Source organism: Rhamphochromis sp. 'chilingali' (genome assembly GCF_963969265.1).
Source record: "Rhamphochromis sp. 'chilingali' genome assembly, chromosome: 15".
NCBI lineage: Eukaryota > Metazoa > Chordata > Actinopteri > Cichliformes > Cichlidae > Rhamphochromis > Rhamphochromis sp. 'chilingali'.
Genome location: NC_137942.1, coordinates 27,371,563 through 27,397,346, shown reverse-complemented (window position 1 = coordinate 27,397,346; position 25,784 = coordinate 27,371,563). Strand labels below are relative to the sequence as shown.

The window sequence follows — 25,784 nt, the reverse complement described above, 5'->3', positions numbered from 1 at the left end:
GAATATTGTCACGCACTGCAAGAACATGAGGGCTGTTAGAGATAAGCGCTGTACCAGTGCACAGGGAGGGGTGGCACGACATGAAATAGGACGGTACAAAGAGTGTAGCACTGTCAGTCTAAAGTAAGAAGGCTATTTAGGCTGAAATAAACAACTGAATTAATGAATTTAGAAAACTGTTGGCTTTGTAGATCAGCATCTATAAATGATATACAGAACACACTTAACAGACCTGATTTATGACTTTTCCACTCATATTTAGGGGTGATCGATCATGTTTGAAATACTTCATCATATTAAAAATCATTTTAACAAGTTGCATACTTCAGTCATGTACAAGCTGAGAGTCAGCGACTTATAGTGTTTGACTTTATGTCAGAATTATGTGCAATTATGCTGTTTGTTAAAGTTATGTATTATTTGGTGCTCTCAAGTTACACAGCACTGTTTTCAGAGTCTGTTTTTGTTTTGTGCCTTTTTTCTACAGCCATGAGAATTGGCTTTTGTTTTGGTAGGGGGTTGTGAAAATATTTTATTGCATGTGTGTTGGACTGCTTTGGTTATGAAGTTATTTAAAAAAGGAAATCCAATGATTGTGAGGGGTGTTGACATCCCACCTTTTTTACCCAGTCATTTAGGTCACATTCCCAGAAAACAGCTCCAAAACATCTCAGGCATCTGGCCCATGTCCATCACCTCTAATGCCCTTGAAATGTACCCAAACCCCATTTTTCGGTGAGCCCATTAGTCCCACAGAAAACTAATCAGCTGTCTGTTCTGTCTGTGTATTGCCTCGGTAATCTATTGTAATTTAATTTCAAATATAGGACCATTTCAAAGAGGGAACAACAGCAGAGCTCTCTACACACAAGATACGTTTCACTAAAACAATTTCACAATCGTGTACATATTACGATCCCTTTGCCTGGAACACTTTATCTCTGGCAAATATGTTAGGAACACAGGTCAGTCTTTCACCGAGAAGTCAGCGTCTCAGCATTGTCTTAATATGGTCTTTCCATCTCCATTGTCTTAATATGGGATACCCATCCGACCCGTGAGCCCACCTCTGGTTACCTCTGCTCCTACCATTGAAGCACGTGGAATTAAAACTCCACCTAGTGGCGAAAATGCGGATGTTTCTCATTTTTTACCTCCTCCCCGCCTTCGGTTTAACCAGCCAATCACACGCTTGGAAATTTGGTATAAAAATAACGTCATTTCCTTCAAGCGCCCTCTTTTTCACCGTGTGGTCAGATTTCCATACGGCGTTGTTTCGTGGTGAGTTTAAACCGGCCTATTTAGTCATTTTAAATCGAAAGAAATAGTCAAAATTCGTAAAGTTATGACCGAGGACAAAGAACATATACCGTGGGTAGACAGGCGCAGACTACCGTGCCCTAATTTTCTTAATTTTCAACGCATTCATGATGCTAACATTTGTAGCTAACATGCTAGCTGCTGACACGCGCTCTTCCTCTGTTTCTCGTGCGCCTCGCCTCCATCCAATGAACAGCGGCAGTGACGAGATTTCATATGATTGTAATTGATATCTGAAGACGATGGCAACCATACACATGAGTTATCATGACTTTTTACGCTCCAAGTGGCCTTTCGCATCCAAGATACCTCAACTTAATCCCCGCGTTGCTGCTTAGCTTCCTTTAAGTAAGATACGAGCTTCTGCGCCTTCACCCCTCGTAGTTATGTTTTTCCCGACCTTCCTAACGAGATCTGCATATCGTTTGCGCTCCCTAAATGGCTGATGATTTAATCCGGAGGATAAATTGACTTGACACATGCGCGTTTGTGGGGTGAACATGTCTCCGTTGTGGCCTGCTGCAAGAGCACACACTAAGGGAGCATCTTCACTTTGCTAAGAGCTACTGTTCTTGTGCTCAGCAATGGGTTTTTGCTGTTTTGTGTCTGATTAGAAATGCACTGATGTAAATCTAATTTTTTGGATGCTTCTTGTCTGGTCGTGGGTGTACTATTTTGTCTCTTTTGCAGCTTGTAGTTTTTCTAAGTCTACTTTTTTCCCCACAGCTCTCCCACTAACTCGTAACGCAGGGAAAGCGGTCACGATGTCCGGAGGTCTGGATGTCCTTCAAATGAAGGAGGAGGATGTGCTGAAGTTCCTAGCAGCGGGAACCCATCTGGGAGGTACCAACTTGGACTTCCAGATGGAGCAGTACGTTTACAAGAGAAAAAGCGACGGTGAGTGGTGTAGCAGTCATCTGTGCTATGACGATGGAGCTTTTTGATTACTTTGTCCCTGCTGCGGCTTTACATGCAAATGACAAAACTTGTCGTGTTTTGCTCACTAGGTGTGTACATCATTAACCTGAAGAAGACCTGGGAGAAGCTGCTGCTGGCAGCCAGGGCCATTGTTGCCATTGAGAACCCAGCTGATGTGTGTGTCATCTCTTCCAGAAACACTGGCCAGGTAAAGTTCTGGTAAAACTGACTCATTGTTGTTATGTGCACACTGTTAAAACCTGGCACTTGCGTTGGTGTTCAGGTGTCGGAAGTGTGCAAGAGTAATCAGGCCGGGATTCGCTAACACCATAAGGACAACTGTCCCATGAATGGGGTTTGATAGTAACCTGAGCCACAGTTCTTTTTAAAAAAAATCTAAGTTATTATTTCTGTTGCGATCTCAAGTAAAACCTGTACTGTCTGTTTCAGAGAGCAGTGCTGAAGTTCGCCTCTGCCACTGGTGCCACTACCTTCCATGGTCGTTTCACCCCTGGTACATTCACCAATCAGATCCAGGCTGCTTTCAGGGAGCCCCGCCTCCTGATTGTGACAGATCCTCGTGCTGACCATCAGCCACTGACTGAGGCTTCATACGTAAACATCCCCACCATTGCCCTGTGCAACACTGACTCCCCGCTGAGATATGTGGACATTGCCATCCCCTGTAACAACAAGGTAAAATTCAGTTAGTTTAAAACAATGACGAATGAGTCTTTGCACACACAGCTAGAGCCCTGCTGTTTTGTCTGTGCAGTGTGTGGTGTAGAATGTGTGCTAAATAAAAGTGCCTGATCGCCAACTTCTTTTCTCTGAACCACACCAGGGAATTGGAGTTGAGGTCTTGCCACAAACTCTTTTCTACAGCTTTATGCCTTTTTGAATGTAATGAATCGCAGTGCAGCCCCGACAGGTTTGGATTTGACCCTATTTGTCTGTTTCAGGGTCACCACTCTGTGGGTCTGATGTGGTGGATGTTGGCCCGGGAGGTCCTCAGGATGAGAGGAACCATCTCCAGGGAGCACCCATGGGAGGTCATGCCAGATTTGTACTTCTACAGGGACCCTGAAGAGGTATGACTGGCACACTCAACTTATCTAAAAGTACTGAAGTGGCTAGAACCAAGTGCATGAGGCATACATCCTGCTGATACACTCACTAATGCTTATTATGTGCTTGTAGATTGAGAAGGAGGAGCAGGCTGCTGCTGAGAAGGCTGGTGTTGGAAAGGAGGAGTTCCAGGGCGAATGGACCACCCCTGCACCTGAGTTTGCCCAGCCTGAGGTGGCTGACTGGTCTGAGGGCGTTGCAGTGCCATCTGTGCCCATTCAGCAGTTCCCTGCAGGTGAGATGATTTGCTGCTTTGTGTTTAACTTGTAAATGCAGTGTAAGATTTTTCATTCACTTTTTCACACTTAATGGTTTAAACTTGATTGGGATTTTATTACAGCACCTGCCCCTGTCAAGCCTGGTGAGGTCTATACTGGTGAGTTTTTATATGGATCTTCATTACCTTTGTGTATCATGTGTGCTGTTATAGTCTCTGAACTTAACACCTTTTTTCCTGTTCCATTCTAGGTGAAGACTGGAGTACTCAGCCTGCCACAGAGGATTGGTCCACAGCACCCACTGCTCAGGCTTCTGACTGGGGTGGCGCTGCTTCTGACTGGTCTTAAAATTGATGCTCATGTCAACAATAAAGTGTTTTTTACACTTTGACTTTGATTTGCTGTTTCATCTGATATTTACAATTAAAAGCCCTATTAAAAGTAACGAAAAATGCACTAAATAACCAATTAAGAAGACTCTAATGTCAGTGTTTTGATGGGTTTTCCACAAAATGAATACAGCTGTGGGAAATGAGACTTCATTGAATCATAACATCGCAATACAGGTAGACTGGAAATTATTTGGCTTCTTTGTCTAACTGCACCTCACTGCTTTTTTTTTTTTTTTTTTTTTTTTTTAAATATTGGCTGTGATTTAAAGATCCAGTGGACTAGGCTTAATTTAAAAAAAAAAAGGCTAATCAGATTATGCATTGGCATTAATCATACCAAATCTATTGCATGTTTAAAAACTTAGTGGTTTGCGAATGTGGAATGGGTTGTACCAATTGTAGCACCTTCATGTGTGAAGTAAACATTTCCTGTTTGAGACTACACCCCGGTTTTCTGCAGCTCCACCTGCAGTGGGTCATATTCCTTCACTAGCCAGCTGGAACCTAACCTTAAGTAAAAGGGCCCCTGCAGTTATTTTTCCCTTACTAGGTTGGAGTAGGATGAAATGCATTGGATTTTATACCCAGAAAAACAATAAGGGGAATCTGTGGCATCATTAAAAGTTGCACCACTTATTTCTTTATATTTGGCTGGGGAAATGGGAACGGCAGTTTGCTGACGTGTCCAACCATACGTGGAAATGTTAGTTTTCCCAAAGATGCTTTCAGTTATTATCACACTGATTTGTGTTTAAGGGGTCTACTTTCTCATAAGTTTAATTTTGATTAAAAAGAACTTGATACTGTTCAGTGGGTATTATGTTACGTGTTCTATAGTTCAGGCCAGTGGCGGGGGGTGGCGGCTTACTGGGCTTAAGCCCAGGTTGTTTTTTCAGAAGCCCGGGGTCTTTTGGAGTGTAATTTTTTCATAGTTAGATGCCTGGCTGACAACTGTATAAAACAAAAACTACACACAATATTCGAATCACACGAGGGGGCGGGGGGAGCTGCTGCCTGCGAGTGCGCTGCTAGAGAAACGCAGCCAGGCAGACGGAGGAGAACTGAAGTTCGACCAGGTACCAAAGCAAATCATTCGTATTGTACAAATAATGTAAATATGACTGTGTATCACGAAAGATTGATATCAAACTGATCACTTGACTCATATTACCTTACTTGTTCTTCAAGTAAATCAACAAATGGTGAAATCAAAAGCCGAATGCTGTTTCTTTAGAGAGTCTTAGCTTACATGTGTTTATTTCATATTTTCAGTTGTTACCCTCCACGGCTAAATAAATCAGTTTCAGTAATGCACTGATATACAAGAATGGACATAAGGAGCTTCTTTCAAAGAAAAAACTCTGTTAGATGTTATTTTATATATTATGCTTTGTATGTTGTTCAGTATATTTCTATGCAAAACAAGAGGAACTTCAATACACAGCAGGATATTCACAGTTGAAACCAGATATTTACATACACTTTATGGAAAACACAAGAACATTTTTTACTGTACAACATCAATTTAGAGTAAACTTGTTTTGTTTTGGATAAATAAATATTGAAATATCTTTTGAATTAGTTAAATGTCAGAATAAAGAGAGAGAGATCTGTCTATTTTTATCACTTTCATCAAAATTAGGAGTACATGTACACTAAGTTGTTAATTAATAAGAAAACTCCAGATGATTCCATTCTGAGCTGAAGAAGCTTCTGATAGGTTAGTAGAGTCCATGTGAGTAAATTTGTGGCACACCTGCAGATGCATATAAGGCAAAACACAGAGCCTGTTTCTTTGAAATGGGAAAATCAAGAGATGTCAACCAAAACACCAGAAAAAGAACTGTGGAGCTCCATAAGTGTGGCTTAATTTTGAATACAATTTGGTGCCATTTACAATTAAGAAATACAGATAGTTTCTCTCTTTACTCTTTATATTTATCAACCTAAAAAAATAAACATTTAGTCTGATTTGATGTTACACTTAAAAATTATCTGTTTTTATCTGGAGAGTATGTAAATATCTGGTTTCAACTGTATATTTGATGATGTTGGTGTTTGGCTTGATTGTCAGCACAAAGATGGAGAGAGAGGAACAGAGAGGGAGAGAGAGGAACAGAGAGAGAGAGAGAGGGGAACAGAGAGGGGGAGAGAGGAACAGAGAGGGAGATGGAGAATGAGGACAGAACAGAGATGGAACAAGAGCAGATTTCTGACTTTTCTGTGTAAATTTAAGCATGTAACACATTTTTGATTATCCACTGCTAAAAAAAACAGAAAACTGGAAAACTTAAAGACACAATGTAACTCCAAGTCAATCACACTTCTGTGAAATCAAGCTACAGGAGGCCATAGGAGAGCAACAACCCAGCAGCAGGACTGATACCTCCTGCTGCAAGGAAGAACAGGAGGAGCACTGCCAGAGCTCTGCAAAATGACTTCCAGCCGGCCACAAATGTGCATGTGTCTGCTCAAACGGTCAGAAACAGACTCCATGAGGGTGGGATGAAGGCCTGATGTCCACAGGTGGGGATTGTACTTACAGCCCAACACCGTGCAGGACGTTTGGCATTTGCCAGAGAACACCAAGATTGGGAACTTTGCCACTGGTGCCCTGTGCTCTTCACAGATGAATGCAGGTTCACATTGAGCACATTATGACAGACGTGACAGAGTCTGGAGACATGATGGAGAACATTCTGCTGCCTGCAACATCCTCCAGCATGACCGATTTGGCAGTGGGTCAGTAACGGTTTGGAGTGGCATTTCTTTGTGGGGCTGAACAGCCCTCCATGTGCTCGCCAGAGGTAGCCTGACTGCCATTAGGTACCGAGATGAGATCCTCAGACCCCTTGTGAGTCCATATGCTGGTGTTGTTGGGCCTGGGTTCCTCCTAATGCAAGACAATGCTAGACTTCATGTGGCTGGAGTGTGTCAGCAGTTCCTGCAAGACAAAGGCATTAATGCTATGGACTGGCCTACCCGTTCCCCAGACCTATATCCAGTCGAGCACGTCTGGGACATCACGTCTCGCTCTATCCACCAAAGCCACGGTGCACCACATACTGTCCAGGAGCTGGCGGATGCTTTAGTCCATGTCTGGGAAGAGATCCCTCAGGACACCATCCGCCACCTCATCAGGAGCATGCCCAGGCGCTGCAGGGAGATCATAGAGCCACACACACTACTGAGCTTTATTTGACTTTTTAAAAAAAAAAGACATTACAGGCTGATCCAACTTTCATGTAATGTGTTTTTCCACTTTAATTTTGAGTGGGGCTCCAAATCCATGGGTTGTTAAATTTGATTTCCATTGATGATTTTGATGTGATTTTGTTGTCAGCACATTCAACTATGCAAAGAACAAAGTATTTAATAAGAATATTTCATTCATTCAGATCTGGGATGTCTTATTTTTGTATTCCCTTTATTTTTTTGAGCAGTGTATTTCTGATAAACGAAGAGTGTGAAACTGAAGTTGGATCCACCTTATTATATAGTTATTGGGCTATATGGTTATTTGTTACATAGACTATGGTGCACATACAATCAAAATGCCCATTCTTTTCTTTACTAACTAAAATGTTTAATTACTTGGGCTAATGCCAATAATAAAGTTACAGACTATGATTATATGAAATGTGTATACTTACTGAAATTGCAGTATTTTAATGATGTACAGTCCATATTAGAGAATCCTGCAAAAGTGTAAAGAAATGGCATAATTAATCCTAGCGTGTTGACACAGTCCTCTGTACATCTTACTTGATTTGAGAGAAATAATATAAAGCATTAATATATGTTGTCCAGTGCTGAGGCAGAACCACTCAGTGACAAATAAATTTTCCTGTACTCTTAAATCTGAATACAGATTATTTAATATTGGAGTAAATCAGTAGTAACTCCAGATTTACTTGTGAAAAAGTACACAAATTAAAGTACCATCAGTGAAAACTGCCACAGTTTTACTGAGAAAGATAACGACAAACAATCAAAAGGATAAAATAAAAAAATAAAAAGGCACAATTGCATCTAAAACACAACACGGCCTCACAACAACTAGAACATGATGTCTTTTAGTCAAACACATGCATGCTCTGTGCTCATCACACTGTGACATTCCATTCTATAAAGTGACACCGCAGATAATATGTGAAGCACAATATTAGTAAATTAATACTTAAAAATTCATACAAACGACATGCATCAATTAAAAAATGTCTCATATCATTAAACCTGATTTCTTGCAACTCCAAAATGAGCCTGAAAAAACGAAAGAAAAATTAAAGGCGTCTCACGGATGAAGTTAAACGGCTTAAAACTAAGATTTTAACCCTGGTGGAGAAATCGTTGAAAAAAAGAGCAGGACGAGGCTGCCAAGTTTAAAAATGAAAGAGATCCAACAGTCAAAAGCGGAAAAACTACAAATTCTTTTCCTCCGGAAATCGGAGAAGACGTTTGAGACCAACAAATATGAGGAAATAAATCTGTCCATGGAGAAGAAATGCAAAGATTTTGAAGATAAATGCGATTGAGAGAAAAACACGGGAGCAGAGAGATAAACACGTAGTTTTGAAAGGGACTTGGATAATAAAGCGTTATGGAAAGATTAAGATTAAAAACCCTGGACACATAAAGTCGGACAAAGGAAGAAGCTGTCTAGTGTGCAGCACCTAGAAAGAGTCATTAAGATGAAAAACAACAAAGTGCCTAAAGATATAACTTAAATGTATTATTATATTTTCTCTTTGTAGTAAACAGCTGAGATATCCTGGCTGTTCAGAACAATCACCTCCTCCACGTTCGCGCTAGTCTGTCAGGTGGGCGTGTTTCTGCGCTGCCATTGGACAAACGCGGTTCCCCTTCCTCTCTGCCTTCCGCTTTCTTTTCATATGCACGCCCAGCCTCTGAATAATGATAATAATGATCAAGATGGCTACTTCAGAATCCTCCTTGCGGTAGCTAACCACCAATTTCATGGAAGCTGTCAAAACTGCGATTTCCTGCAGTTTAAGTCACTCGTAGGCGACGGGGGCTGTTCCAGGGATAATACTGTATGGATTAAAACGGGCCGAGGAGCGATAAAAGTCATTGTGTTGCCCGCAGCACTCATTCCGAGGAAGCTAACTAGCTGAGCAACTAGCTAGCTCTTACTTGTCGACCATCTCCAGTTTAGCTCCCCTGCCACTGGCGGCTGAGAGGAGCGTGGCGCTCCAGGTTTTGTGTGCCCGGACGTCGGAAGGAGAGCGTCAAATGGCAGAGCCGAGGAAAGTGCCGTTCGTCACCATTTCCACCCTCAACACCACCCCGCCGCCGACCCCGGAGACCAGCAAGAAACGCCGCCGCGAAGATGAGGCCGTCGACATCACTTTTGGGAAAGATGGAGGTGGGAGTGCGGTCGGGTCAGGGGGTGGCGGAGGTCTGTTCGGCAACGAGAAAGGTAGCGACGCGCAGAGGGAGGAGAAGAAGCCCACCGTCCGCCTCAGCCTCACGCTGAGCGAGCCGAATGAGCGAGGGTCCTCCGAGTTCAACTACGGCGAGCTGGTCCACTCATCTCTTTCTCAGGTTAGGAGAGCAGAGGCAGACACGGTGGTGTTAGCGGGGGGGCTAACCGGGCACAACTCCGGTGGTGGTGAACTTGTTGTTTTGTTGTTGTTGTGGCTGCTGAACTTTTGTCTGACAGGATTTGCAAATAAAGTAGATCACACTGAGCCCATAAATACGTGATGTTCATGCTCCTTATGTATTTATTTATTATGACCTTTAGATAGATTTTGGAGAGTTTGAAGCAGTGCAGTTTAAAAACGCAGTCTGAATGCAGGCTGAAGTATTTTAAGTGTCAGGGACACTGGACCCTCTTATTATTACCATCCTATCTTGTTACTCCTATGTCTACATCTTATGTTATGACCGATATAGAGGTGTCCTACTTAATCCACACAAGACAAAGAGTTGCTGTAGTGAGAACCTCCCTACTTTTTCATTTATTTTTATTTTTTATGCAGGTTGCATGTATTGCCAGGTGCGATTATGACGTTGATGTTGTTGTCAGCCTTACGTATTTACGATTCAAGTTGCTATCCTGGTGTTCCTCAGGTAAAGCCCGTGGGTTCTGCTGTACCCAAAGGACTCACTCCTCCGCTGGACCCCAGTGACCCTTTTGCAGATGATGAGAAGGAGAGGCGGGAGGTAGAAGAGCTTGCCAGAAAATTTGAAAGCAAATATGTAAGTAGCAAAGTAAACTCGGGCCTGTTTGCATAACACCAGTTGAGGACAACAGTCGTCCAAAGTCGCTTTATGTTGTAAGGTAAAGACCCTAGAGTAAAACGTGAAGAATGTTAGCGTTTCCTGCCTGACTGCTAGTCAGGCGTTTGAGGAATTATTCAACCCTTCATGGTTTAAAAATCTAATTTTTGGAAGCTTCAAAAATGTAGGCTTAGTTCCAGGGTTGAGAAACAGTGTTAAAGCTATGTTATCACTTGATAACAAGTCTTTTCTAATATTGGCTTTTACAAGCACGGGAATGAAGCAGGCTCCATAACAACATGCAAATTAGTGGCGATTCTGAATATTTCACAACAGCCAGAAACGAGACTAACGTCAGAGTCATGTTAGGGAAATTCTAGCTATTTGAATGCTAGGTTTCAAGTTGAAGTTGTTGAATGGTAGCAAAATGTTTGTCCTGGATTTCCCTTCCTTCTGTTTGGCTGCCTGCTATCTAATAACCGCAGGGGTCAGTGGAGTTGAATGATAATGTGACTGAGAGACCTTCTCTGGAGTTTGAGTTATCATAATTTAGCATTTCTGAATTGGTTCTAAGAGAGAGAGAATTTGCTCGTTTACTTTTAGTTTTTATTGTTTGAAAAGTTTACTTTCAGTTTTAGTTTTTATTTGCATGAGAGATGTTTTTTTTTTTTTTTTTTCTCCTTCACATCATTATTTAATAGAGGGCACAGTGAGACTGCTTTATGTCAGCGGTTGATTTACTGTCATAGAAATCCTAAGTTTCAATAAATAATCAGACTGAACTTTCTAAACGTAGAAACGATTTCAATTGCACAATATTATTTTTGATTAGTCTAATTTTTGTTTTTATTTTAGTAATCTATTATTATCATCATTATTGTTGTTATTATTATTTTACCATACCTAGTTTTAGATCAGTTTTAGTTAGTTACAGTGGCGCCGTTTTTCTTCCACTGACTGACCGGCCAATCAAAAGGTGACTAAAACTCACACAGGTCGATGGTTCAGTGGCAGTTCTACAAAATGGTAACAATGTAGAATAGAAACATTCTGATGTCTTGTTGTTGAAGAGTCACTGATATGTGTGCTGTTGTGTTTGATTGTATCTTTTCTGTTAAATTAATTTAAAAATAATTTCTAAATTTTGTGACTGGTAGGATTTTGTTCTGTATACAGTTTTCTTTTAAAACTAACAGACAATTTAGAAATCTAATAAATAATCTTGAGTTAAAAAAAACATTATTAATTTAATTTCTTGCTCCAGGTGACTTCTGCAGTTAAGACGAGGTTAAACAGGCTTTTACTTACACACACGTGTTGGTTTTTGTGTTTGAGCATGCATATCATTTTTAAATTAAGTAAATATTTTTTTCCCAGTTAATGTATTCCTAGTTTTGCTTGGCATGACAACTCTTTTAGCTTACATGATTCGAACTGGTTAAGAGCTGCAAACCTTTTCTTTCAACCTCTAAAAGTTGATTCTGTTCGTCTGGACGCAGCGTTTTCAGTGGGAGAAACGTTTCGTCACTCATCCAAGTGACTTCTTCAGTCTGAGACAGAATCAACTTTTGGAGATTTACTTACCTGGATGATTGAGCATGACTTTTCTTTCAGCCATAAAGGCCCCCACAGGGTCCTCTAGATGATGAAGTGTCCTTTTCAAAAGTAAAAGTCTCATGTTTATTGTGATCCATGTTTGGTGCTTCCTGTACCCCCAGTACCACAGCGGGACAAGCAGCGCCCCTGCCTCCCTGTACTGAAGCGCTGGTTCTGCTGTCCATATTGTGGTTACAGCTGAATCTGTGTGGGTGATTATTGTTACGTGTTTCTGTTGTATTTTTAAATATTTTGTGATCTTTGTGTTTACTGTCCATTTGCAGGGCGGCAGCTCGAAGAAGAAGAAAAAGGACAGAATGCAGGATCTCATTGACATCGGCTACGGCTACGATGAAACCGATCCCTTCATTGACAATTCAGAAGCTGTGAGTTTATTCTTTTAAAAAAAATAATCTTCTTTATTGGCGTTCATCAGAATAGGTTACGTTTCAGGTCTCTTTGCCAAAGATTAAAATAAGTAACGACCTTATTTGTAATGAAAGTAAAAAATAAGTGTAGTAAAAAGATGATAAACATTCATGTTGTATTAAAATAATAATGAGAAATTACAGTAACTTTAATATAAAGTCATGGTTCTTTGCTTTGCTTCATTTCCTTTTGTCAGTGGATGCTTTTGATCTGCAGTAGAAACAGAAGAATAAAAGAAACTGGATAAGAGGGAAAACATTAAACAAATAAATATATAAGCTTTAATACTGAGAATAATATTAGTAAAGTTTAGTATTATTATGTGTAGTCGTTTGGAAGACTGACCGTGGGAAGAAGACTGTTGCATCATAAGAAAACAAGCAGTTAATTGTAATTCTACCCCGTCCTCAGTATGATGAGCTGGTACCGGCCTCTCTCACCACTAAACATGGAGGCTTTTACATCAACACGGGCACTCTGCAGTTCAGAGCTGCGTCTGACTCTGAGGGAGAAAACGCGGCTGGAAACGATAATCATTTCAAGGTAGGTGCTTGGTTCTCTGTGCACTCTGTATATGAACAAATAGTTAAAAAGAAAAGCTGTTGCTTTGCTCCTTGTATTATTCTGTGCCTTTTTTCACCTTTTGTGTCTTATCTGCAGAAGATGAAAGACGGTGAAGAGCGAGTGATTAAAAAGCGACGGAAAAAGCAAGATGGTGGAATTTTGGAGGAAAAGAAACCCCGAAAAAACAAAGTACCAAAGTCTGGGTGAGGTTTTGACCTGTAATCCTGTATTATAGTTATTTCAGTAAGTAGCTAATTCGTTCCTTAGATAAATTAACATGAGGTGTTCATTTAAGAATAAGCATTGCTCCTCGTTGTGCCCGTCCCATCAGACAAATAAAGGAATATCTACATTATTCATTTATTTAAAAATAGTTCAACACTACTTTTTGGCTTTTACATGGGACTTGAACTTTAATTTCTGAGGTGAAAGTCCTCTATATAATTTATTTTACCACTAGTTTTTCCCCAGAAGGCATAAGCAGTACTTGGCCTGAACTTCTTTGTAGTACTTGTGTGTTCTGGTCTGTTATTGGCTGAAAGGAGGGTAGGAGGCTAGTTCCGTTTTATGCCACTTTAATTACAATATACTAAACGGTTAGTAAGAATTTGTTGTCCAGTGATGTCAGTGAAACACTGCTGTAACCACAGACCTTATCCCAACGCTGTGCCTTAAACGTCTTTATTCTCTGTGCTTCTTTGGTCTCGGCAGCGTTTTAGCTTTAAACCGGCCAGAAAAGAAGAAGAGGAAGAAGCTGATGAAGGATTCCCTGCACCTGGCCAACATGCTGCGACGCTTCACCAGGGAAAAGGAGGAGATGCGCAAGAAGAACATGGCCGCCGCCGGTCTGCCGCGACCTAGCCCCAAAGTGCCGAACACCAACAGTGCGCTCCTGAACACCCATCCCAAGGCCGCTGGCAGCAACGAGTGCAACATGGCCGACCTTTCCGCAGACCCTGCTGTGATGTCGCTGCTCGGCTCGGCCAACAACGACTTACTGCAGGACATGATGGGTGACCTGGACTTTGGGATGCTGGACTCGCCTCAGCCTTCCAGCCCGGCTCAGGGGGAGAACGGCTCCTTTGGGATGGGACACAAAATGGGAGGTAGCCGGGCGGTGCAGAGCAGTGTGATTACCCCTCCTCCTCTGCCCTGCGGACTTCCAGACCCACTCGCGAAACGCATTGAAGACCTGAGGGCGGTATGAGCCTTCTACCAGCTCATATTTATTTTTTTTATTAAATAATTGTTAGTAAGAGTGTAAATTAAATGTGAAGTAGACTGCCTACATAACCAGTCCTATTCACTGCTGCGATGTCTGTTTGTCACAGGCGTCCCGTCTGTTTGATGAAGAGGGCAGAAAGAAATTCTTCACACTGGACATGAATAACATCCTACTGGAGTGAGTACATTCCTTCATTTTGAATTAGTGCGGATTAATTTGTATAAAATCAATTAAATGTAAATTTGTGTTTGTTTCTGTGTGTGTCAGCATCGAGCTGCAGGTTCAGGAGCAGCCCACAGAGGTGCGTTCAGCTGTCTACTCTCACCTGGAGGCCTTTGTGCCCTGCAATAAAGATGCTCTGCTCAAACGACTGAAGAAGCTCAGCCTCAACATACAGGTGTGTGGCAGCAAGTGTTCTTACTGTTAGAATGAGTTTTGGTAAAACGGGATCCCAAGAGGTCTACGATTTGCATTTGACATCACTTAAAGGTCCCATGTCCTTCCACTTAGTGAAGATGCTATGAGCACCATTTCTACCAGTCTCAGTGTCTGTGGCTTTAAGTCAGACTGGAACAGCTGCTGCACGTTCTTCTTTCAGGAAAACACTTCTATGAGTGACTGGTTCTGCCTAAGGTGTCTTCCTGTTAAAAGGGAGTTTTTCCTCCCCAGTGTTGACAACTGCTTAATCATTCATTCACAAAGACAGATTTAGTGTGAATTTGGCTGTATCAAAATGCAACAGCAGCAAATGGAGCAAAAAGCTAAGTGAGTTTAACTCTACTGAAGCCCAAACGCAGAGTAACACACCCAGTACTACTCATTTTGTTCTAAATCAGCTCTTAGGTTTTCCTCAGTTCATGGATGTCCCTCAGAATAACATTCTGCCCAGAGCTCTGACCTGTGTGCATGCGATTAAAGCATTACATTACCTTACCTTACGTTAGTGACATTAACCCTGCTAGATGCTAACACGGTGGTCCCATCTAAAACTTTTTATAAGAGAGCCGCTTCAGTTCATTCACAAAGAGCAGACCGACAGCAGCTTAAGGCCCTGACTTGTTTTTTGTTGGCCAGAATATGTTTTGCTGTTGATCTCCACAGCAGTACATTTAGCATCTGTGTTGCTATGATGCTCTCCTCAGCACACTCAGCAAACATGCCCATATGCACCCACAATGGATAGCTGTGGGTGAACTGCGGGTCTGTGTAGGCAGTGCAAACCCACACTTATCCCCCGCTTGGGTGTTCACGCAGGACTGACAACAGTCGCAAAAAATGGGCTAAACCTGTTATGAGGCAACTGCTGCATTTGTGCAAAAGCTGTTGTTTTTGTGTCTGTGTGTCCATTATTCATTTCTGTATTGTCCTTATGAGTGTTGATTTCTCTCGTTGTCCAGGATGACCGACTACGAACGCCCCTGCTGAAGCTGAAGTTGGCGGTGTGCAGTGTGATGCCAGAGCAGATCGCTCGATACAACATGGACTGCATTGCCAAAGTTGCAAAGTAAGGACTCGCTCTGGGCTCTTACTCTGAGCTCACATATCTTTTTTTCCTTAATCTAAAATGTTTGTTTCTTTGCTCGCAGGCAGCAGTCTGAGGAGGGAGAGAAAAATGGCTCGGAGGATGACGATGAGGAGAAGCCGGGGAAGAGGGTGATAGGGCCTCGGAAGAAGTTTGTGTGGGATGACAGACTCAGGTCAGTTTCCTCTCTGTGCTCACAGGATCCATCCTTTCCACTCTACTTGTTTTCTTTATTCAGCAGTTCAGTGCATTCTGGTAGCTCTGAGTGGCATAAAGCTGAGATCTAGGGCGCTTTATCCATATCGAGAGCATCTGCTGTGATCCCACGCCTCTGGAAACTCTAGGACACAAAAAACAGCCATCATTGATCATATATCAAGACACATCTGGTAGTTGGATCTGCACAGTTTGCATATGAGAAGCCATGTTTGTCGATCATGCGAGGTGTTTGTTCAGCCAGGTCCAGCCCAGTGTTTCTGGAAGCTACTGGAGAGGGAAAGCTGCAGGCAGTCATCAAGTGTGACACTGTAGTGCTTCGAACATCACACACTCAGTGCTGGGTGTGTGAATACATTGCAGTACATGCAAAAAATCTTTTATTTAATTTTAACAAAAATTGCTGTAAAATGAACATGATGTGGCTTTTCATTTTAAAAGATCCTCCCCAGTTTTTACCCATCAGCCTTTTATGGTATATTGTAATGTCGTCACCTTGCCAGGTGGGTGGGTGATGTGGACTTCAAGGTTTGTGAATATGTTAACTTGAGAACTAAGCAACGTAGGAATTTCAAATTCATAGTATAGGTGTATTTACTAATAATCTCAGACGAGTTAGAATCTCAGCGACCTCAACCTCAAGATCAGAGGTCAACTTAATGCTGTTTGCCTTCCAGGTCACTGCTGTGTAACTTGGTGCGGGTGAAACTAACCTGTTACGAGCGTGAAGGCAAGAACACGCTGTCTCTGGAAGACTACCTCAAAGCCTTCATGGAGACTGAAGTCAAACCCCTCTGGCCTAAGGGGTGGATGCAGGCCAGGTGTGTGACAGCAGCTAATGTGATTTCTGTGGTTGTCCAGTGATTATAATAGCGGCTATCTTTCTCGTATGTTTTCAATCATGGCTTAAATAGAATGGTAATGAAGAAGTAATTCCCTAATATTAGTGCTTGTTGTATTCATATTTCTGTATTTCCCCATCTGCAGGATGCTGTTCAAAGAAAGCATCATGGCTCACGGTCATCTCACTGGCTACACGTACGTTTTTCACCTTACTATTAACCTATTTTCTCATCACTGATTTGTTCTAATAACTCATTCAATTTTATTTTGTTCCAGAGCAAAGAAGAAGATGCTCCCTGTTCCCAAAGCCAAGCCAAAGGTTAGTTGAACTTTCAAGTTAATCTGCAATCCATCTGTCAGCAGAGTGACTTTGTAATGGAAGGGCTCTTGATATAGAAGGGATGACTGCTACACATTTTACACTTGCCCACTTTGATCTAAAGTGGGCTGGACCAGTGAAACACTCCTTTTTGTCAGTGTAAAGAACTTTAGTGACTAATATAACTCTCTGAGATAACTTAAAATGAGAAAAAGAAGCATAGTTTCAACCATACTTCTTAGTTTTTCTACATCATAAAGAAATGCAGCTATGGGAAACCAAAGAAATCTGTCGGCACGACTCTTTGGACCTAATTTGTATGAAATAAATGTAAAATTACAAAAAGGGTTCTGGTAGTGCACTACCCAGACTGTCCTGCTATTCCTAATTACTTTGGTGTAGCATGAATAGCCATGGGGGAGGTTTTTATCAACAGGAAAAACTGTAAAACTTATTCAAATATAGTTAAATGTCGGCATGCCCTGCTGTGTCAAGTGCACCAGATTTGAATCTTTGCTGGGTCAGCTCTGGCCATTATGTTTGACACCTCTTCTTTTTTTTTTTTTTTTTTTTTAAAGGTTTAGATTCTAAATGTGTTCTCATTAGAAACTGTACAGCAGCTGGAAGTTGGAGCAGAAACTCTGGACAGTAAATTGTGAAAAACACAAGTTATGCAAATGATCTCTTCAAAGTGAAACTTTGTCAATAAGGTTAAAGTTCTCTCACGGTGCTCGGCTAACGTTATCTCATGATGCGTGAAATGAGCCCTCTTGTATTTTAATGTGTTTGATAAAATATCAATATTTGGGTTTGTGTATTGATACAGTATCGCCATGCAGAATATTGTGATACTGTTGTTGTGTTTCACCTGCTACTCCTAGTATATGAATGATGATTTCAGATTAACTTGAAGAAACATGGCGGTGCTCTTAAATGTCGCTAAAAGTATATTTGTGTCCTCTGTATTTTCCAGGAGGCTGTGTGGGTTCGTCACACCACACCCTCAGCAGGTGCCACTCCCTCCCCTGCTGCCCAGGTCGCCACGCGTCCGACTCAGTCATCGTCTGAGCCCATATGTCTCGATTCCCTCGATGAGGCTCCCTCTCTGGACTCCATCTCTCAGGCCTTGGCCATCCTTGGCAATGCAGCTAAGGGCCTGGCCCAGGGGGACAGCCCCCCGTCCCCAGATAAACCCAAGACTGTCACCACCCCCTCCGGCCTCCACACCTCACCGGTCATCCTGCAGCAGAAAAAGAACTCTGTCAGCACTCCCAATAGCTCCAAAGCACCTCACTACATCTCTACCTCTTCGTCATCCTCCACCTCTTTGTCTCGGTCTCCCTCCGTCACGTCCTCTCCTCTGCCCTTGGTCAGGGTGGATGGCATAGGGGTTGTTAAGGGCACTGCGCAGGCGCACAGACATTTACTTTTAAACACGCAGAGACCTTTGAGTGTGGGTGTGACTAAAGCCAACATGCCTGCCTCAGTGTCTCCACCTAAACCACGTCCACCGCCCACTGCGTCTCCACTAGTGGCACCAGGATCAAAGACCGGGGTCTCCACTGCCCCTTCTGGGCTCCTCAAAGGCAGCAATAATAACAAAGTCAACAGTGTTGACACTCTGATCATCACATCACCTCGGCTACACACCCTCTCATCGCCCTCAGTCACGGTCCAGAAAACATTTCAGACACCTCACCTGCCCCAGACTCCCCAGAGTAAATCCTCCTCCTCCCTCTCGCAAACACTCCCCAGCGTACAAGCACAGCCACAACCACAGTCTAACTTCATCACCCCTATGCACGCCACTCTCACCAAGTCCACCCACAGCAGCATCCCACCCATCGTCAAACTCACTCCCCGCACACCCAACCCCATCGTCACCGTTGCCACCTCATCCTCAGCTTCCATTTCTCAAAGTCCCAGGTCTCAGGCAACCCCGTCCCTACACCAGTACCCTAACAAAAGCCCAGCAGGTTTCCGCCCGCCGTTCTCAGGTGCCCAAGGAGGAGTGAACAAGCCGGGGCAAGGCAGTTACACTCCTCCAGGCAGCCAGAAGACCCCCAACAGCAACAGCAGCACCAACACCAGCCTTATTAACACCTCATCCATAAGCAAGCATTCAGGATCCAGTGCCTCCCCCACGACAGCCTCTGCCAATCAAGGTCAGCGCCAGAGGTCTGGGGGCGGGACACCTCAGGGCGCCAAGCCAGTCACATCTGTCCCAATGTCATCCGTCTCTTCTCAGCTGCCACAGGTTTGTAGTGCCAGTATGGCTAGATAAGGAAACATGTAGGATGTACATCTGGAAAGTGTTCACAGTGCTTCACATGCCTTATTCGAAAATGGATTAGTTTCATATTTTACCTCTGCATACAGTACAGCATAATGACAAGCAGCAATTATAGCCTCAAGTCTTTTTGAGAATGACGCTGCAAGCTTGGCACACTATTGTGGGGCAGTTTCTTATTATCCTTCTTTGCAGAACCTCTCAAGTGTCTTCAGATTAAATAGCTGTGCAGCGACGCTCATCTTCAGATCCAGAGATGTTCAGTCATGTTCAAGTTTGGGCCACTCAAGAACACACAGAGTGATCTTGAAACTCCTCTTTGTTATTTTGGCTGAGTGCGTGGTTTCCTCCAGACATGATGCTTCAGACCAAAGTGTTAAATCTTTGTTTCATGAGACCAGAGAATTTTGTTCCTCGTGGTCTGAGACTCTTTAACTGGCTTTTGGCAAACATCATGTGCCTTTAACTGATTCAGTTGATTGTTGTAATGATGCAGAAATGGTTGTCCTTCTGGAAGTTTCTTCTTCTGCCACAGAGCAATGCTAGAGCTCAGTCAGAGTGACCATTGGGTTCTTGGTCGCATTACTGACTAAGGTCCTTCTACCCCGATTCCTCAGATTCCATTTACAGATGATGTAGGCCACTGTGCTCATTGAGACCTTCAATGCTGTAGACATTTTATCTGTACCCTTCCCCAGATCTGTGCCTCGATGTAATCCTGTCTCAGAGGAATTCATGAGAACGAAGCGATGCAGGAATTTCAAATCGATACCATAGGTGTATCTGCTAAAAGAATCTTAAGTGGCTTCGACCTAAAGGTCAAGTTTTCTGAAAATCTTGTGAATGTCACTTAGGATTTTCAAATGGATACGACAGATGTTTCTACTAAAGTCTCAGTGACCTCGACCTAAAGGTCAGAGGTCAAGTTTTCCTGACAAGCTTGTGAACGCAATAACTTGAGAACAAGGCGAGGTAGGATTTTGAAATTGATACCATATGTATCTACCAGCAGGCTGAGGGGTACCACTGGCTACTACCAGCATTTTTTCACTTGTCATTATGTGAAGAATTTTAAGGTGAAAAAATGATTTAATCATTTTGGAATAAGGCTGTAACATGAGACAATGTGGACCAAGTGAAGCTCTGTGAATACTGTGCGGATACACTGTCTGCAGCACATGTACACAGGTGGATTTTTCAACCCTGAATCTGTTGAATGAAACCACTTTCTTCCTGTTGTTAAACACTCCTAACCTGTTTTTTTGCTCAGGTCTCCGCGGCAGGAAGCAGCAATCTGCTCAGCTCAGCCTCGTCTCTTCCGCTCGGTTTTGGGATGCTGGGGGGGCTGGTGCCTGTGTCCCTGCCCTTCCAGTTCCCTTCACTGTTAAACCTGCCTTCGCTGGGTGCAGCAGGCTCCAACACGGCACCCAGCAGCTCTGCAGCCAGTAGCAACCCACCGTTCTCCACCCTGACCCAGAGTGAGTGATGCACACAGGTCACAAGCGCTCATTGTACTGGGGGGGGGGCTTAGATTATGCACCAGGTGCAACTCTGACATTGATGGCAGCTGCAGATTTAACTAAGAGCATTGCTTTCTTTACAATATGACATCATGAAAGCACTGTGTATGTGTGAGGCTGTTGGGGTGTGTGTCTGCTTTTGTGTGGGTGTTTCCTGTGTAGGGCTTTTTTTGTGTTTTAGTGCGTTCTCATTTATCACCATGTTTTGTGTCTAAATGTAAGCTTTGTAATTAATGTAAGACATTGCATTTTTGTTTGCTCCCCCATCAATTCTGTATTACATCATGCTTCCTCTCCTATCTCACATTTGGCCTCACACTTCTGCCTTTATCCCCTCCTTTCTCCTCCTGCTCCTTCCTCTCACACGTCTCTCCTCTGACCTCCCCGTTCCGTTGGTACTTGTTCCTCCCATCTTCTCCCTCTTTGTTTCTTGTCGCCCTGTCCTGTCTCCTCAGATCTGTATAAGAGCCTCCAGTCAGGGTCTCAGGTTGCTCTGCCTCCTCACTTGCAGCTCGCTTTCTCAGGTAAAATCTGACCCTCGCTCCCTCCACCTCAAAAGCCTGCTCCTTTGCTCTTCTGCTTTTCCTTTCAAGTGTCTGATGTTCTCTGTCTCAGGTTGTCCCCCCCTCCTCCTCTTTTTATTTATTTATTTTCTGTCCGGTCCTGTTCTCATCTGTTGGTGGCAGCATGCCTTACTTTAAAAAAAAAACAATTTTTTCCCCCTTCCCTCTTTGTAATGTTTTTGTTGAGATTTCAAACACTGTGCTGTTCCCGTCTAGATGTCAGTCAAAGCCAGGGAGGTGATGCTAAGAGGAAGACTCTATGATCCAGCGGACCCAGCTGATGCAGTCCAATTAAACGAGGAAACGTTGGGACAGCCGGGACGCACAGACCGCACATAACAGGGGTCTGAATTACAGACTTTTGCTTTTAAGATCAGCTCAACTATCCACAACTACCAGTTAAAAATAACCTTTTTAAAACAATGACAACTTTTAAATCTTTGAGCTGTTAAATAAAATGGCAAATGCAGTTTGCCAATGTTTACACAATAGACCTATATCACTGTGGACAGGGAGGAATGAATGAATGGGATTTATAGTTGATTGAGGTGTGTGTGTGTGCTTGCTGGGACTGTGTGCCTTTTGTATGGCTCCCTTTCTGATGCATGGTCAGTGTGTCTACTTGGTGCTGTTTTTATCATAATGTAATTATCACTGATACCTGTAAGAAATGTAAACAAATTGTTGAATTTGAGCTTCTTTTTTTTTTTTTTTAAGAGAGAGCTGTACATGTTTTAATTGTACTTGAATTCCTGGATAAATTTGTTCCTGTATAGAACTCAAACTGACTTTTAATTAAAATCTTTCTCTTCAAATGAATCATTCAAGCTGCATTATGAAAGTCAAATGAAGCTGAAGCTTCTATATCATGTTGACCCCTGGACCATAGACTGTATATAAAAGCTGGACATAAAACAGCATTTTTGGCCATTACTATCTTGGTGTTCAGCTGTGACAAATGAGGTGGATCTGACTGGAAGCTGAAGACAATGCAGACTTGTGCAGAGTCAGCGTACCTACTTTATCCACTGCTCTGGCTTTAATGGGGACCATCCTTTGTGAAATAAACATGTTTTATCCTGTATGACTGAAGTAGAGAGTGAGCCCATACACTATTCGAAGTGTTTGCAGACATCATTAGAATTGATTTCGTTTTCCCAGATCTAACTCTCTGTTAGCATCATTAGCTATTTTTATTGCCTCCAATAGAATGATTAATGTGGCGTCTCTCCCAGGTTTAATGTCCAGACATCCACAGATTAGGTTTGAATGTGAGATGGCTAGGAAACAAATTATATACTGTGCAGTGACTGGAGTTATCTTAAAAATAAAATATAACACATCTGTAATTTTGGGCATAAAGAAAAAAGTAAATAGTGATGTCTGGAAGGGTTAGGGAAATTGGTCCAATTGAGATACAATTAGTAGAGAGAACATGTTGGATGAAAGTACATATTGTGGCAAAGACAAAGGTCATTTAGCAAAAAGATGATACCAAAAACAAACTTCAGTCAAAACAATGCCTGAGATAACCCCACCCAATTGAAATTACAAGGCTAGCCATTCGTATATTGCTACACAATTTGGATTATCTAATAAAAGAATAGAATTTTAAAAAAAGGCCTGATCTTAAGCCTTGTGTTCTGCAGTCTTACTCAGCACAGGAGTGTCTGGAACACAGGACTTTTATCAAACTCTGTTTAAACACTTGCTACATGATTATGGCTAATAATATGGCAAAATACTACAACATGGTAAAAAGGCAAGAGCCCAGAAACTGTGTCCCTGGATCCTTAACAAGCAAATACAATCAGACCTGATTTTGTAAGCAGAGTCAAGAAAGAATGCAGGCTTAAAACATTTCAACATTGCCTTCTCTTTTCAGACCTGCAAACAACAGCCATCTTTTACATACAGTCTCTGCTCCTCAGATGCCTTTACAGTGGTATTTATGAGAATGTCGAAACACAACATGACACAATTATAGGCAGTGTAGATTTAATTGAACCCTTGATTTAGCTATTAAATCAACTTAGTCCTTAATGAAACCCCAAATAAACCAGACATGAAAAATGTAAAAGGTCCTCAATAATAAATGTTCAAGTGTCTGAAATATTTTTTGACATCAACTCAAATGAACAGAGTCCAACAAGTAACAAGCAAGACAAAAACAATTTAAAAAAAACAAAAAAAGGGGGTGGGTAAATCTAAGCAGTTTGTGAATGATGTAAAAATGAAGGGCAACTCGAACTGATAGTACAGGAGGCGAGGATTGGCAGGCCCTCGTTGAGGTTGTCCCAGGTAGCTGCCCCCCACCAGCAAAGCACTTCATTTCCACCTCCTGGAGCCTACTTGACCAGAGGCCTGGTTTTGTCGTCGTCGCCACACTGGTGGGCTTTGTACTTTTTCACCTCAGCCATGTACTTAGACCAAGCATCGCTCTTGCCTGGCTCAGCCTGCAGGGGAGGAGGCAGAGGTTATCACCTGTGGGAACAACACAATCAATATTGCCACCTTCCATCCCACTTACTTCTGTGTCTTGTTTCTGCTTCTTCGCAACAATGCCGGTCTTTAGGAACACACCGCCTCGGCGCTTCCCCACCTGGGTTAGGGGATAGAAGACTGAAACCGTTATACGAGCTCTTGCACGTGGACTGCCAATGAAGGAGACTACACCAGAGCAGAAGGTCTACACTTGTCTCGCGCCACCAGCGAAACCATCAGTGAGGATCATCCCTACACTTTACTAAGCTATTGTTTGTTTTACACCATCACTGTGGGTGATTTTACTGAAATATCTCAGGGATAATACAATCACCGGCATATGTATGAAACACTCATAAAAATGACATGTCAGCCATCAGAGTACTAACTATGGTGCCAGTAAGCCTGCTGTATCAGTGCATAGTGCTTCACTTTGGCTGTGAGTGGAACTACTGCTCTCTCATCTTACAACTGCTAAACCCCTTACAAAGCTCGTCACGGGTGGGGCCTTCTTTTCCACTGGTGTCTGTCCTTGCTCGGTGGCTCTGGCATCTCCACCTGTTTGCTGCATCTCCTTTTTCCTCCTCTCATCTTCCATCTTCTTCTTGAACAGCTCCATGAAGCTGCCGTCGTTAGCGAACACGTTGCCCCCAGGCATCAGGGGTTTGCTCGATGGCTGTGCGGGGCTGCTCGAGGGGGACGCGGGGCTCCCGCAGCTGGAGTCCTCGCTGCTGCCGCCACCGCCGCCGCTCGTTTGAGGTTTGTCGTGTGCGCGTTTTGGATCCATAGTTCCTGGGCAAGCAGACACAGTCTGTTGTGTGTTAGCTGTGTAACACGTATGGCTTTGTTGTGTGGTTGGCCTTAGCGGAGAGCACTGCCAGCACGCCTCAACCGCAGTGCAATACGAAAACCTAAAGTCTATTTAAAAATAGATCAGCTGCACAGTCCAGTGTGGGGATATGGTCTTTGAAAAATAAGGCGAAGTGTAAAAAAAAAAAAAGCCAAAAGGCTTTAAAAATGTCAGCCCTCCCTCTAGCACACAATCCCCGGGCCCCGACAAAAACAAAAGCAGGCGCTGGTTTAGCTGCTAACGCGGCTAACAGCTAATGCCCGGTTCGGTAAGACCACTGCAGACGAACAAACTCAACTACAGCCTCCCAGTTCATGTGCGGAACCTATTAAGGTATAAGCATACCGCTGCGGCTCACCTAAAGGTTCAAACACCTGCGACAAAGACAAGAAGGGTCAAAATTTGTTCTCGCAGTTATCGCCAACTTTCACAAACCGTCACCTTTGCTCCGCCATGTTTCATTTTCTCTGGTGACATCACGTGGCAGCTGTGTAGCGCCTCCTGCTGTGCCGGAAGTGAAATTGATACTAAAAATCACATAACAGACGGTTGTTGGCTGGAAACTGCTGGCTCTCAGGTCTGCTTCTGTTGACACGGTACAATTTAATACACCCAGTTTACACAGCCGAACATGAACTCTGTCCTTCACTCTGACAGTGACGTAAACTATACTCTGTGCTATATCGCTTAAAATAAAACCTCACTGTATTCATTGTTTTTAGATATTGATTAGGATTGTCAGGAGCACTGTCATTAATCCATTCAATTTACACTTGTATTAAAAGGTCAAGCTGATCAGTTCACATTATGCAAGCTTATTTCATACTTCAGTCCTGTGCAAAAGTCTTGAGCCACACCTTATTTGTTTTTGTGTTGATTCCAAGAAGGAAACGGGGGCCTGCGCAGGGTGAACTCTTCCTATGGTAGCTGGGATAGGCTCCAGCACTCCCCTGCTGCAACCCTGATAAGGATAAGTGGAAGAAAATGGATGGAGGGTGGAAGCTGGACATGTGGTGGACAAAAGACAACGTGGCAGGCTTTAACCAATAAATAAATAACCATAAAATAGTGGAAACCCAACACAGGATCTGAGTTCACTGAAGCCTCATGAAAAATGGGTCTCAGTGGGTGGCCATCTTAC

At 42.9% G+C, this 25,784-nt stretch overlaps 3 protein-coding genes and 1 long non-coding RNA gene across 5 annotated transcripts; 2 read left to right on the top strand and 2 right to left on the bottom strand.

Moving 5' to 3' along the window:
- Window positions 1–1,168: 1,168 nt before the first annotated feature.
- On the top strand, window positions 1,169–3,975 carry rpsa (ribosomal protein SA). The gene is made up of 8 exons (XM_080905178.1): window positions 1,169–1,281; window positions 2,047–2,217; window positions 2,328–2,446; window positions 2,689–2,934; window positions 3,201–3,329; window positions 3,439–3,601; window positions 3,707–3,742; window positions 3,835–3,975. Exons 2-8 carry the CDS (start codon window positions 2,085–2,087, stop codon window positions 3,930–3,932), a joined length of 924 nt encoding a protein of 307 aa, XP_080761304.1. The 5' UTR covers window positions 1,169–1,281; window positions 2,047–2,084; the 3' UTR covers window positions 3,933–3,975.
- A 1,226-nt stretch (window positions 3,976–5,201) lies between these two features.
- On the bottom strand, window positions 5,202–8,906 carry LOC308411294. The gene is made up of 3 exons (XR_013974359.1): window positions 8,769–8,906; window positions 7,630–7,674; window positions 5,202–7,132 (listed from the first exon to the last, which is right to left on the bottom strand). It is a non-coding gene; the product is annotated as an uncharacterized lncRNA (long non-coding RNA).
- Window positions 8,894–22,841, top strand: ubn2b (ubinuclein 2b). Of its 2 annotated transcripts, XM_080905176.1 has the most exons (17): window positions 8,894–9,541; window positions 10,073–10,201; window positions 12,103–12,204; window positions 12,659–12,790; window positions 12,908–13,014; window positions 13,523–14,012; window positions 14,143–14,213; window positions 14,304–14,433; window positions 15,434–15,540; window positions 15,623–15,733; window positions 16,452–16,595; window positions 16,762–16,812; window positions 16,894–16,936; window positions 17,910–19,193; window positions 20,497–20,704; window positions 21,202–21,270; window positions 21,526–22,841. In XM_080905176.1, exons 1-17 carry the CDS (start codon window positions 9,230–9,232, stop codon window positions 21,570–21,572), a joined length of 3,537 nt encoding a protein of 1,178 aa, XP_080761302.1. In that variant the 5' UTR covers window positions 8,894–9,229; the 3' UTR covers window positions 21,573–22,841. The 2 variants fall into 2 exon arrangements, with proteins under 2 accessions (XP_080761302.1, XP_080761303.1); XM_080905177.1 differs by lacking the exon at window positions 21,202–21,270.
- A 449-nt stretch (window positions 22,842–23,290) lies between these two features.
- On the bottom strand, window positions 23,291–25,136 carry trir (telomerase RNA component interacting RNase). The gene is made up of 3 exons (XM_080905179.1): window positions 24,281–25,136; window positions 23,840–23,911; window positions 23,291–23,765 (listed from the first exon to the last, which is right to left on the bottom strand). The coding sequence occupies exons 1-3, from the start codon at window positions 24,578–24,580 to the stop codon at window positions 23,658–23,660; spliced, it is 480 nt and encodes a 159-aa protein (XP_080761305.1). The 5' UTR covers window positions 24,581–25,136; the 3' UTR covers window positions 23,291–23,657.
- Between the last annotated feature and the right edge of the window lie 648 nt (window positions 25,137–25,784).